Raw genomic sequence first — 14,264 nt, forward strand, 5'->3', positions numbered from 1 at the left:
AAAAAATTCTGTAATTAAAGTAAGGATGGGTGCTTGAACAAAAATGTCTAACTTTCAAAATAGAAACAAGATGAATTTCGGCATAACTTAAAGGAGAAGTTGCATGAGCTTGTATATAGGGTAAGATGGAAGGAAAAATCAAAGGGGTATTGTATTAATTAGACAAAAAGCAGAGGCATTGTCATGATGATACTGTAGTATCATATTTCTTTGTGACTGTCAGAATTGCGTGACTTTGGGAAGGTTGCTTTTTAAGCAGTTGTCCTTCATAAGTAGTAAACAAAGAAGAAGGTGGGATACAGGAAATCTTGCAGTGGTTTGCAGACTTGACTGTCTCTGGTGCCTAGTGATTAGTTCTACGTGTTTTTTCCTGGAAGCTGACTGAGCTTGTTCTGTTATGCTTTGCCTGAAGATACTTAATTTGGAACATCTGACTTTGATTTTAGAGTTTCTACTACCTTAGTCAGAAGTGTGACAAGCATATATATTCTGGGTTTAGTCCATAGTGCAGCACCATACCCTGTGTTTATAATGCAGCTTTTGGAATAAACTCCAAGCCTTTCCCAAGAAGACATCATAAAAAAACCTGTGTGTGGAGTTTGTAAAGGCCAAAGCATTTTTTTTTTTTTTTGGTACTGATCCTATTCTTTAGCAATCAGCTTCACAAGTTTGACAAAAGATGACTTGTATGAATGGATTAGTTACTGCTTGTAAGGCCTTTTGGCAATAGTGAGTTTGATAATTTTTGAAAAACACCAGAGACTGAAATTCAGGGCACTGATTGACTAGATTACTGGTTTCAAACGAATGAGTTGTGCCATGCCTTGCTGGTGGGACAGAACAGATTGCAGAAGTATCAATGAAGCTGGTCTTCAAAAATATGCTGGACTCATTACTTGAGTGCTGTGCAGTGAGGGCCTTAAAGCAATGTGAAGTAGAGTAGAAGATTGGGAACTTCCATTAACTTGAAAGCATTTTTTCAGTCCTCCTGAATCACATAAAAGTGAAGTATACTTTGTATTTAAAGAATGATGCGGATTTTTCATTTTTGAGGAAAGTATTCCATGACAAGGGCAAGACAAAATCAGTGAGGTTTCTGTTTCAGATATTTCTAACCTCTCTTTCTTGAGGGATGAATCTGCTGTCTTGAACAAAAGGTCAGTGTCTCCCTGCAGGGAAGAGAAGTTCAGATAAATGGTGCTTCTTAAGGATTAGGGGTGCCTTTGAATAAAACCTCTTTAAGTCTCTGAAACCTGTGGGTTGTTTTGTTTGGTTTGTTTTTTGTTTTTTTTTTTTTTTTAAGAAGTGATGATCTTTTACAGTGGAGGAAAGGAAAAAAATTGTGTGCAAAGTTGAAATCATCGAATGTATGGGATATGGTGTAGAGACTCTACATAAAAGCAGGTGAAGAATTTTGAAGAAATGCCATAGGCTTATTTGCTTAGGAGCTGGACTTTTCTGGGAATGAACATATGATAGGAGATAAGATATTGCTGATCAACCTGAAAGCTCAAACTGTTCTGATAAATAAATGATTCCTGGTATACTATAGTTACCTGTTCTGTTTGATAGTGTGAATGTCTTATCTGTTTCATTGAATCCTTCTGTCATTCAAAGGGTAGTATCTGGAAGAAAAACTTGAGTCCCTGAACCAAAAATAGATCAATACCACATTGGACAGCTATGACGTAGCATCCTTCTGTAGGAATAGTGTTTCACAGGCAATTTCTTCCTGATTTCTAGGATGGGGCAAGATGTGTATAATTTCATAGGAAATCAGGGAATAAGATGAATTTGGAAACAGAATTGTATCAGCTCATTGATAGGTAAGTAAAACTGGACTAGAACATTGCTCTAGTTATTGGAGGAAAAGTGTGGCAAATAAAGTCACTAGAGCTCAATAGCTGACATAAATATCTGGCTTAACATGTAGTATTCTAAAAGTCTTTAGGTATGCTGCATGTGGCACTTGCTTTACAAAATATATAATTTGCCACTCCAAGCAGGATAAGCCTCCAGCAAGGGTTTTTTGTCTGAATTTGAAGCCAGGAGGTGGATGGACTTGAGAAGAAGGAAGGGAAGGAAAGGATCGTGTTTGAATGAAAGATCTGATTGCCAGATACTATTCTGGATCCAGGTCATCTGTTGAAGAGCATCTTTCAGCCTGATTGAAAGCTGAGGTGACAGCATTTCCTTAATTTAGATCCATTCTGTTAAGACTGGGAAATTGCAATTTTAATACTTTATCTGTAGGAAAATACACAAAGCAGAGGAGATTTAGCTTCAAGGAAAAGTGTGCCTTTGAGTATGTCTCCTATTCTTCAGAATATCTGAACTCTGTCATCTATAACATGCAGTTTACAATACACTTTTCCCGCAACAGGCTGAAAAGGTGTATGTATTCAACACTGAGATTTAATTATACCATTTAGCTTTCTGTATAGAAAAGCATAAGATATGGTCTGAGATCTATGGATACTGGGAGGATATAGACACTGCTTCTGTGTGGACCAGTCCAAGTCCAGCATGGCTCATGCTGAATCAAAGCTAAGGTGTTGGCTGCTCTGTTGGACTGTTGATGTCTCTGTGCTGCGCTTCTCAGCACTCATCTTTGCTTGGCTGCACTGTGCCGCTTGGCAGTCTCACTTGGTTGGCTCTGTGTGTTCAGGATATGCAGCACCAAATGGATTCATCTTCCTTGAACCCTGCACACAGGGGTGCATCATGCTGACGCAGGACTCACTTGAGATGTAGGTAGATTTGGGGCTGGTTCATGGAAAAACCGTCACAGTTGTCCACATTATGCTCTTTGTTTCCAGACTGTAGCAGATGGACCTTAAAGCTGGTTTGACAGATAAGTGGCTCAGGTCTGTCAGAATTTGAGCTTATGATCTGAGTAGTGCAGGAGACATTAGACTGCTCTATGGACTCATGATGGCTGTAGAAGCAGCGCTGTGCAAGTGTAGTTGTGCTCTGTATAAATTAAATTCAGCCAGACCCCAAGCTGCCTCAGCATTAAGCCAGTTCAGTTGTCTGCATGTTAGATGCACAACTTGGGCAACTGAGAATTTACTGTACTTCTGCTGCATATGTTGATTATTAGTATTGTACAAAGATTTTTGTTTGTTTATTCCTGTTTTCAAAATGGCCCCACTTTGTTGTAATGAGACCAAGTTATTCACCATATCAAATTGGTCAAAATTCTTTTTATGTATATTGTTGGTGAATACCAGGTGAGAGAAACTAAGGAAGCATGCACTACTGTGAGATGTTCAAAATGACTTTTGAGCAGGAAGGTATTGTGTTGAGCTCTGGGAGAGGGAAATGACTTGGGGCAAAAGTTCCAGATATCATTTGGTCTAGTGCACTGCGTTGTATTCTTGAATGAGTATTTTTCATCTCTATGCATGTAAATTGCTATGTTATAAGGCTTTTTTTTTTTTTAAGAATGCCAACAACGAAAACTAGTCCATTCTCAGTATTAAATATTTGTTCCCTTTGAGAGTATCAGTGTTGAATGAGTTTCTGCACACAAAACCTAAATAGACAAGTCTCTGCAGCCTCTGTAAATATACCCTCTAAACCAGCAGCTAGATCAAATCCTGTAAGATAAAATGTAGTCACATCCTCTAACAACAAGAATAGAGTTAAAATGATGGCATCCTTGTTGTTTAGCATTAATGGGAATTGTAGCAAAGACAAAAAATGTATCCTTGAGTGTTTATATGAGTTTCTGTTGGCTTTTTTAAAAACCAAAAATGTTAGTTTTCCATATTTTTTTAAAGGAGATTATGAAGGGTGTGAGTATTGATACGCAGAACCTTGAAAGCAATATTGGAATTAGATAATTAATAAAACTATAAAGGATCAGGTTGGAAAAAAATGTAGGTAAAAGTATGGCTGATGTAAACTTAGAGGAAAAATAACACTGGCTGAAAAGGAAAACTAAGTGATAGAGAAGGAGAGACATAATATTTGGAGCTGTGATGTTTCGTGGTCTCTTAGAAGCTCAATGAATCAGTCTGTTGGTACAGCTGCAGTGCTTAGGGCCTAAACCATAAAGTTCGCCTCTGTTGGAAAGAATTGATAGCTCCTATCTTTTGTAACAGTGTATGCCTCTCTTGATTAGTGTTCCACTTAAAATGACTAAAGTGAAATTATTAGATAAAAATGCAAAGTTTTGAGGCTGACTAAGCAACATGTATCGTATTTATGAACGTTTCTGCCTGTAGTTCTGGATTGTTCAGTTGTAAAGTCACTCCCAGTGGTAGAGGCAAAAATGCTTGTAATCATAATGAAGAAGGTTATAGAATTTCTTTCTAAACGCCAGTTAGCTCAGATGCTCTTGGATATGCTCAAAAAGCAAATTACCATAAATATATTGATGAAATAAAAGGTGGTGTTAACATTGTCTGTCTCTACTTAATCTGTAGCAGCCTATTACAAGAAATCTTTAACTAACTGGTTTTGAAAACCTGTAATTTAAAATGTCATATTTTGGCAAATCATCAAAATCAATTTCCTGTTACAGGAATAGTTTTTCTTACATTTATCTTTTCTGTGAGAAAGCCTTCTCTGTATGAATTCCTTCATGCTTGAATGACATGATTCAGCTACCGCTAAATCATGAACAATTCTATCAGGTTAAAGCTTCATGAGTGGTAAAGTTATCTGCTGAAGCCTGCATGGCTTGCAAAGTGCTTGGTTGCAGTTCAGTAGCCCCTTTTGAGTACCTGGGGGAAAAAAAAAATTGAACGCTTGGAAGACACTCTGAGTGCTGAGAGATGTGAATTTATTTTTTTTTCCTCAATTTTTTAAATATAAAAACATTGAATGCCTCATTTAAGAAATCTCGAAGTGACAAAGCAGGTAATAAATTTCAGAACATAGATATAACTGATAGACAGCTATAGAAATAATTGAGAACAAAAAGATGGATGTTTAATTGGGAAGAATGAAATAACTGAGTGGAATTCCTTGTCACAGCAAAACCACATAGAACCTCTTGATTAATTTTTAGTGCGTCTTCCCAAATATGATTTTCTCTGTGTTTTTTTGGTCTTAACTGACTCCTGTTCCATGTAGTGAAGATCTTTTTGTCAGTCTCATTTGTTTTATGGTACTAGAAAAAGAAGTTACAAACCTAGGACTTAGTTCAAAGCTTAATTTCCCAGCAGTACTCTGATAGAAATTATCCATTTTGCCCTCAGGAACTGAAATTGTTGGAAATTGAGAACTCCTAATATAGTTGGCTAAGAATTCTTTTTTTCCCTCTCTATCCCTTTTTAACAAATTTCCATGATCGTGGTGTTGTCCACGGCCCTAGGCAATAATTAATTCTGTGTCGAGAAGTTCACTGCTGTCTTACTTTGAGTAACATGTCAGATTATTCTCTCAGGTCACTATGTAGTAATGACGGGATTGTCACTTGTCCGTCACTAGGAATATGAACTCCCTGTATCTCATGAAGCGATCTTCAATTCCAGACAGATGATCAGTTTTGTTTATATATATAGTCAGAGGTGTTTTCCACCTGAAATAATAAGCTTGTGCATCAATTACACCTCGGTTCTTCTTGCTATTATGACAAATGGTTGAAACAGTTCTGAGGCAAGTTTTCTTAAAAATGTCCTAATATAATCCATTGAGTCACTTCAGTGTTTTTTGGACTCTACTGTGTGTTTTCCAAGGTCTCAGTATGAATGCTCTCCTGGAAAGCATGTAGTCATACATTTGCCAGTTGATACAAGCTGGGAAGTGTTCGCTAATTGCTGATCTTCATCTCTCCATGAGTTAGCATGAGTCCATGAGTCCAGTTTTTACCCCAAAGTTGTATCGTGTTGACGTTTTTAATAGTCTTTATTTTTAGTCTTTAATTCATTAAGAATTTGCTGTGAAGACTCATGAAGTATCAGCTGTTTTATATTAACTGCTTTTCCCACACTTCATCGATCCTTGTAACTTGGCTTTCACTCTGTAACATGGACTATTGCAATCATTACTGAAAATATAACTTGCTAATGGGAGCTGCCTTGATTTTCTGCTTTTGTTATTTTACTTGTCACTTCACCTAAGCAAGAAGTGGCAGTAGTGTGATCCTGTGGGTTGGGATAAATAAATATGCGTAAGAGCCGATAGATTCTATTGCTTTAATAACGGCTTTATATTTTCAGAGTATCACGGTGCATATAATTTGTGCTTTTTCTGTTTAAAAAGCCCCAACAGCATAACCCAACTAACAAAACCCAAGAGCTTGGCAGGGTAAACATTCTTTTGGAGAAGAAATTTGCATCCTCAAAGTCATAATAGAATCAGAGAACCTTCCTCTTTATATGTCATGATTTGAAACTTCTTAATTCCAAAATCTCAAAATAAAGAAATACCCTTGCATTGGAAAGAGTGAAATGTTTTATTTCACGTCAGAATCCTTGTATTCCGATACAAAATAAAATTAAAGTGATGCAATTTCAAAATAATATTTCACAAAATGTAAAAATAATAAACTGTTGAAATTCTTTTGCCTGCTGTGCCTCTTCTCATCCCGATTTTTAGTTTGGATCAACTGATGGAATGTGGTCGGAAGTTTCTGTGGCCAGCTTTTAAAATGTATATATGTTCTGACAGCTATATTCTACTGTTATTAATGCAGTGTATTTTTTTCCAGTGAACAACTTGGTAGATACACAACAGGATTTGTCATTGCTTTCAATTAACCTGTTTGAGCTGAAAACACTTAAGTTTTACTCCATAAGGCCAGCAGTGGCTTTAGCTCTGATACCTAAATGGTCAGCTTTTTCCCTTTTGCGATATACATTGTATACTTCAGTATTGCAGTACACTCAGAACAGACCCCTTCATCATTTGAGGGCGCTGGGATTGGGTGGTGAAGTATTCCTCTGGAAGCTTCATTCTTCTGGAGTTCACTCTGTGTGAGTCTCTGACTGGACATGGCAACTGGGAGAAGAGAGGACGTGGCAGTCTTGTCTCTAAATCCTTAAAAAAAAAAATAATTTCATGTTGATAATGTCAATAATGCAAGTAAGTGAAACAAAAGGCTGTAATGGGTTTAAATTTGATATGCTATTTTAATGAAGTATTAGCAGCAAGATAAGTTTTAGCAGTACTTCTTTTTATAGTGGTTGTTGTTGTTAATAACTGAAGTAAAGAGAGTTTGAGAGTTGTTGTAAAGTCTAAGCATTATGCGTGTCTATATATATGTGCACACAGGAAACCTCGACCTGTCTCTCAGCTGGTTGCACAACAGGTTCCTCAGCAATTCGTGCCCCCTACACAATCAAAGAAAGAGAAAAAAGACAAAGTAGAAAAGGAAAAAAGTGAAAAGGAAACAACAAGCAAAAAGAACAGTCATAAGAAAACCAGGTAAAAATTTTAGAAACTTCTGTGGTATTGGTAAAACATAATTTAAAAAAGAAAATAAGAAAACGTTCTGTGATTTTTACTGCTTTATAAGTGGAGTGGCTAACTCTTTCAACAACAAGGCTAAATATTTGTGGGTGAAGTTTTATTGGTTTAGGATGCCTATTAAATGTGAAGAAAACCTGCAGTTTGTAATTTTGACCAGAAGATGGAGACCAGCTGAATACAGAGAGAAAGACTTGGGTATTTTTGTTAAGGGTTACAGATATATTTCTCACACCGTACAAAACTATAGATAGGCAAACGGATGATACTAATCTCTGGAAAAGAGAGGGGACAGGAGTAACTAGTTTTCATGCAAAATAATAATGAGAGAGAGAACCAATACCAGTCTGCAGAAGAGTGGGAAAGTAACATGGTTATTGCCATCCTTGCAGAACTGCAACAACCTTTGCAGGGCTGGACTAGGGTATAAATTAATGTGACAGGATAAGGTATGTGTATTACCTAGCAATAAAAATCTCTATGCTACATCTGGGATGCTGAAGGAAACCTTGGACTCTTAGAACTGAGAACATGAAATATTACAGGACAGACAAGTAGTTGTAAAAGCCTTGATCTTTCTGTAAGACCAGGTGGAAGGAAGGCGCAAACTGCAAAACTAAAGCAGCAAGTTTAACCCCTAAATCATCGCAGTCTAGCAAAAAGTTATTGTGGCAAGAATGCTGTGCAAAAAGCCCAGAATATACAAGACATGTAGTCTAATCAAACGTGGGAGGGACTATTGATATTTGTTTTTTGCTTCTCTTGTGCCTGGAGTAAGATCGTGAGGATCAGAACCAGGGAGCGACTGAGTCAAGAGATAACAGTTGTTAAGAAAGTCATGGTTAGGATTAAGGACACTGAGATGTTTCTTCGTTTTCTTTTTTTCTAGTACTCAAATTTATTAGCTTACCTCATGCAGCTGAAGTACTTCAGTTATGAAGCATTTGACGTTAAAGGGGGTTGGAACTAGATGATCTTTAAGGTTCCTTCCAACTCTAACCATTGTACGATTCTATGAACATAGTGAGTTTTAATTAAGCTAATTAAATATTTATAAATTGAAATATTGATGGTTGAATTGCAATAGTACATTAAAAATGCAAAAGCGAGGTAGGGAAAAAGGGAGAACGTTTTAAAAATAAATAAAATAAAAATGTTGGACTGAAATACCTGTATGGAGATTTGCATTAAGAATTGCTATTTGAAATAACCAGGCTACTTTTTTTTTTTTTTTTTTTTTAAATGCTTCAAACAGTTCAATTTTTCACAGGATTGAGTCACTAGGTCGGGAAGCAAGTTAAGAATGCTTGATTAATTTAAGCAGACTTCTTCAGTCCTCTGGGAAAAGGATATCCTTTTCTCTCTGCCTGAAAACTTGTATATTATTGCTGGAAACGATCATAAAAATCTGCATACGCACTCAATATGATTAATAAGCTCCAGGCACAGCACTTACGCGGGTTGATAATGCTGAATTTTTCTCTTCATTCCTATGTTACAAAGCAGCAGATTTTCAGTTTTCTCTTAAATTCTTCAGTCACGCTCCTTTAGCCTCAGGGGAACGAGATGTCAAAGCCTATCTCTATTCTAGCAGAGGAAAGGCATGAGGTGTTTCAGCTGAAGTGACTGGGAAGCAATTCCCAATTCTACTTCAAACAAAGTCAGATGATAGGGTAAAGGTTAGGGCTTTGCTGTTAGCACACCTGCTAACATGTGATGTCATATTAATTTATTTTATTGCAGCTGAGCTAGTGAAAGCTGGGGAGTCAGTTAAATGCATAAAGCTCTGCTTTTCATAGTCGATTGTATAAATTCGGCTGTCTGGTGACAGTTTTTCATGGTAGTCAAAGGAAACTAGTAAATAGAAAGTACTTCACGCTTGTCACTAGGAAAAATATGATGGCAGAATATAAGTCAAAGTATTCTTCTCTGGTCTGAATGTTGTGAAAATCAAGCAGTTGAAAAATTAGATGAAGAGACTTACCCTCTCAACACTGTGTGTAATACTCGGCTCTGTGCGTAATGTAAATCACAGCATATGCCAGGAATACCAGAGGTATACTGCGAACACAAAGTCCAATTCAAATAGCGTACTAGTAGTCCTAGTGAGGTTTGGAAATGAAGTAATACCTACTGCAAGTTAATGCTGTCTGTGCTGTTAAATTCGAAAGACAGACACCAGTATCTTCGTTATGGAATATCATTCTCTACTTAAAATTGTTGCTTAAGGCTGCTGCAGAGATGGGTGCTTCTCTGGATCAAATTCATAACTTTCTATAGCCACAGTAAAGAAAGACTTAATTTTTAAAAGTAAAAATCTTCACATGTGCGACACATCCATATTCCTGAGGTTACACTATTCATAAGGTTAACTTTTAAATAATCTTAGGAGAAGGTAATGTGTTATGTTGAGCTACTCTAGTGTAAAACATACTAGCAAACACTCTACCATAAATATTTGCAGTATGTTGTTTTCCTGTGTATTACACGTTGCACATAGCAGTCTTATGTACACACATATGTTCTCCGGAGATCCTAAAAAGTAGGAGGAAGACAATAAGATGGTGTGTGTGCTTTTAATATGATTATTTGCTTTATTTAGGCCAAGGTTGAAAAATGTGGATCGAAGTAGCGCTCAGCATTTGGAAGTTACCGTTGGAGATCTGACAGTCATAATTACAGACTTTAAGGAGAAAACTAAGTCACCACCTGCTTCCAGTGCTGCTTCTGCAGATCAACACAGTCAGAGCGGTTCTAGCTCTGACAACACAGAGAGGGGAATGTCCAGGTCATCTTCACCCAGAGGAGAAGCGTCATCACTGAATGGGGAATCTCATTAAAGTTTATTTCCTCCCGTTTCTTTAGTCTCTTCTCTTCAAAACATGCAAATACATAACTTCTGTCACCCGTTACCACATTTTCATGACAGATTATCCATGCACAATTGGTATGTTGACTGGAACTTAATTTATGCAGTTTTAAAAAAAGAAAAAAGTGCAGTGGTAGAAACAATAATTTAAATGCAATCTACAAATGCTTACAAAGCATTTTCCGACCAACTTTTTAATCTTCATGTGTAAAGGTGCCATGAAAATGTGGTTTGAATGTTCATTATGCAGTGTTATTGGTAAGTCCATTTTCACTTTTAGTTTAGTGAATTCTAACACAACTCTTGGAGTCTCTACTATTGGCATGTACTGAATTTAAATTTTTATAACATAGTTCAAGCTGCCTAAATATGTATTATTTGAGAATTGTGAAACATAGTTATATGTATGCAAGTCAGAGATCAACTTAATCAACTATTGCTGCAACAGAATTTTCATAATAATTATCTTCTTAAAAACACCTGCTGGTACTTGGTGTGGTTAAATAGGAAAAATGTTATTAAATAAAACATTTGTATGAATTTTTGCCAATGTTTGACACATTTTACTAGATTACTGTTACTGAATTATGTTTTACCAATATTTTTTCACACTTAAAACACTTATTGTAATGTTTACAAGCAAAATAGAAAATACATTTTAAGCATTGATTGGTTAACCTTACAATTCAGGTAAAGTACTACATTGTCACTGTACACTGGTATTCTATGTTGTGTAACAAATATGGAACCTCAGACGACTATGCATTTGGCAAAACCTAACATTTGGAGATATGAAAATTTGGAAAAGCTTTAAAAATTACAGAAGTGCAGTTCTCATTTCTGCTTAGTGCTGTTTCCTTGCCCCAGATTCATCTAGTGTCATATAGCCACTTATCATTTCATTACAGGAATATCAGATGTTGCACAAGAATAAGGAAATAACAGTACTACTAATTTTTTGTTCCTGAATCAATTTCTTTAATTTTGATTTGGCTATTAGAATATATTATGTCATAAATCATATCAAAAAAGCTAGTACCCTACTTTATGGCATAAACTGTCAACATTTATGCACTTAGCAATATACTGATACAGAGCAGAACTATTTACAATCCCATCTGGTATTGTGTAAAATTACCAATAAAATATTTTTGTGAATACAGATTTTGCATTTTTGTTTACAACCAATAAGTGTTTTGATGCACACATACAATCCATGTATAGATTTTAAATTATAGATTCAGGTTCAGTACAAAAGTCCATTTAGCTCTTTTTAGTGAGGTAGTCCACTTACACTCTTGCGATTCTTTTCTCTTTTATTCAAAAGAAATATATTTTTAAGCCCATGTAAAAGTTGGATGGACCTTCCTGGTAGTGAATCCAGCCCCAAATTATTACCAACATATGATAGGTCTTCTTAACAGCTAAAGCAATGGATTTTTGTAGCCCCTGACAATTGTGATGTTTGGTGGTTTCTTGTAGTAATGTATTTTTTCTGTTTTTAATGCAGTACTTCTACAGGCACAATGGTACTGTTCTATTTTGTAAGATGCTAGTTGTGAAATACAGTTAGTTGCATAAAATGAAAGTCTGATGTGATATCTGAAACCATACATACCTCATTCCTTGGTGTTGCTGTTTAAACTTTTTAGGCATCAAATGTTAATTATAGGCTATTTCAGATGGGTAACTACTGACCTGTTTATTATGTATTCTGCTTTATCTTACTAAATAGGATGTCTGTTCATTGCCGTTACCTGGCCAAATCTTACTATCTGTAAAACAATGCATTTTAAGGTTCTTAAATGTTTTTGGGGCTGGGCTGGTGTTCAGAATAACATACACTAGTTTTTAAAAGAGAAATACATGCTTCTCAACTTTATTTTTTTATATTTTATTTTTAGGTGGGACTATTTGCAGAATATACTGATGTAATGGATTACAAGAGAGCCGAAACTGTTTAAAGTAAGCAGTTTAATGATAGCAAATCTCATCGCAAGATGTTTTATGAAATGTGTTTCTAATTTAAAATGTAATGAATGCCAACACATTTCAGAATTCCTTGCAAACAAATAATAATCTATTACCAGTAGCTCACTAAATGGGAAACGTATTTTCATTTAACGTTATGTGAATAAAACACCCAGCACTGCCAACAAGAGGTCTCTTTGTATCTTCAGAAATAAGTAGCGATTTGGTTTGAAAGGAAGGGAGGATGGAGTGGATTTTACTATGATTCAACTGTCTCTAGAGAATAATCTCAAAAATGTGGTACAAGTATGGTTATAATCAAAAGGAATGCAGAAAAGTCTCACTGTTCTTTGTGGAATAAGACGTAGAAAAGCAATTTCTAACCACAGATACAACAAAAATCAGCTAGGATCTAAAAACTGAGCTGTGGTGGTTTTAACTGAACTATTATGTTGCCAGTGTTTACATTGCAATGATGCCTGTTTTGGCATTAAACAAAGTTAAGAATTTTTGCCTGTTTGTTATTAAAGGGATGTGACAATACTGACAGCAGAGTAGACAAATTCTAAGTAGAATATTGGATTTGACTCTGTTCATGATGTTATAATTTAAATGAACTTCACTTTCATAATTTCTAAATAATTTTGACTTGTAGTAATCCTAAGTCCTTTTTCTAACTGTAAATATATTTAAAAGCATCTTTACTCCCATTTATAAAGAGTGAAAATTTAATGTTGTAATGTGTTTTGATTAGCTATTTTTCTCTGTGACTGCTTTCAGCATAAGAACTGTTATTTGGTAAATTCTATATATGCACCAGTCTTCAACAGCCATAGATCCTGGGTTGTTCATGAAACGGTGACCCGACAAAGACAAGCGTAATAGTGTTCCATATAAATGAGTTCCTTTATGTGCTGATTGATTGTCTGGTTTCAGAAAGGAAAAGGGGGGAGAAATGTGGAAAAATGAAGTATAATTAGTTCATTGATAAAGACTACAATAACTCAGTCTCTTATTTTCCTAAATTTGCCAATAATTATAGGTGGTATAAGGAAAAGAACAAATATACAGCTGTAGACTACGATCCTCTTTTTTTTAAACATGAAATTAAGTATGTATATTGGAAATCAAAAAGGTTGTTCTACTTAGTAGCAGGATAAATTATGCCATATAAAATCTTGATTCTAACAGATGTGTTAGTAAAAATAAAATAAATAAAAACATAAAAATTATTGATATTAAAAGTCTTGAAATTAAGACTACGACTGAATTTTTAACCTATTACGTGTTTCTCTAGATATTTGATGGTTTGGGGCATAGATTGTAAAATCTAAAATTTTTTTTAGATTTTATAATTTGTGCACTTTACTTTTTTTTTTTTTTAATATTATGGATAGCACGTTTTTAGGTAGCCATGTAAGATAGAATACTTTTTATAATTTGTTTTCACCAGTTCACTGTAGTGTTCAGGCAGGTCTTCTAAACTTGACACAAATGTATGACTCTGCATCTGAAATTCTTTAATTTTTCTCTCTCCTGGCTCAAAAGCCTGACACTTTCCCACATTATGCTAATTGATTATACTTCGTCATACAGGATGGATTTGGCACGGAGCAGTCTATTCTGTATTTCTTATATACATGCAGGGTTCTGTATCTGCTTGGTTTTTCCTGTCACATGCCTTTATTTCACTCTGCTCCCTACTACGGAGTCTGGGTGTGCTTCCTTTCAAATATCAGAAACTATATGGAAATAGAAATGCAATTAAATTTAACTTCTCCAAAGGCAACAGCAAGTGCTATACTTGTAGTAAATTTTGCCTGTGCTTACTCAGGAATAGGATAGGTAAGATAAAAAGTTAATGCTGGTTTTGGCTATGATAATTTGCAAATGCATACTTCTGTGAATGTTAAGATTTGGGTGTGCTGGAAACACTGTTTGAGCTTTCAAAGGTTTTTCTTACCTGAAATTATCCCCCGGCTTATGTCAAAGCAGACTCAAT

General features: G+C 35.5%; 1 protein-coding gene across 1 annotated transcript in view; it reads left to right on the forward strand.

Moving 5' to 3' along the window:
* The window catches only part of YAF2 (YY1 associated factor 2), a 28,057-nt gene extending 16,604 nt beyond the window's left edge, over window positions 1–11,453 (forward strand). Inside the window, exons 3-4 of the mRNA XM_063323134.1 lie at window positions 7,228–7,380; window positions 10,025–11,453. Of these exons, the coding sequence (XP_063179204.1) occupies window positions 7,228–7,380; window positions 10,025–10,262 (391 nt within the window). The 3' untranslated portion in view covers window positions 10,263–11,453. The remainder of the gene's footprint in view (window positions 1–7,227; window positions 7,381–10,024) is intronic.
* Window positions 11,454–14,264: the final 2,811 nt, after the last annotated feature.

Source organism: Chroicocephalus ridibundus, chromosome 1 (assembly GCF_963924245.1).
Source record: "Chroicocephalus ridibundus chromosome 1, bChrRid1.1, whole genome shotgun sequence".
NCBI lineage: Eukaryota > Metazoa > Chordata > Aves > Charadriiformes > Laridae > Chroicocephalus > Chroicocephalus ridibundus.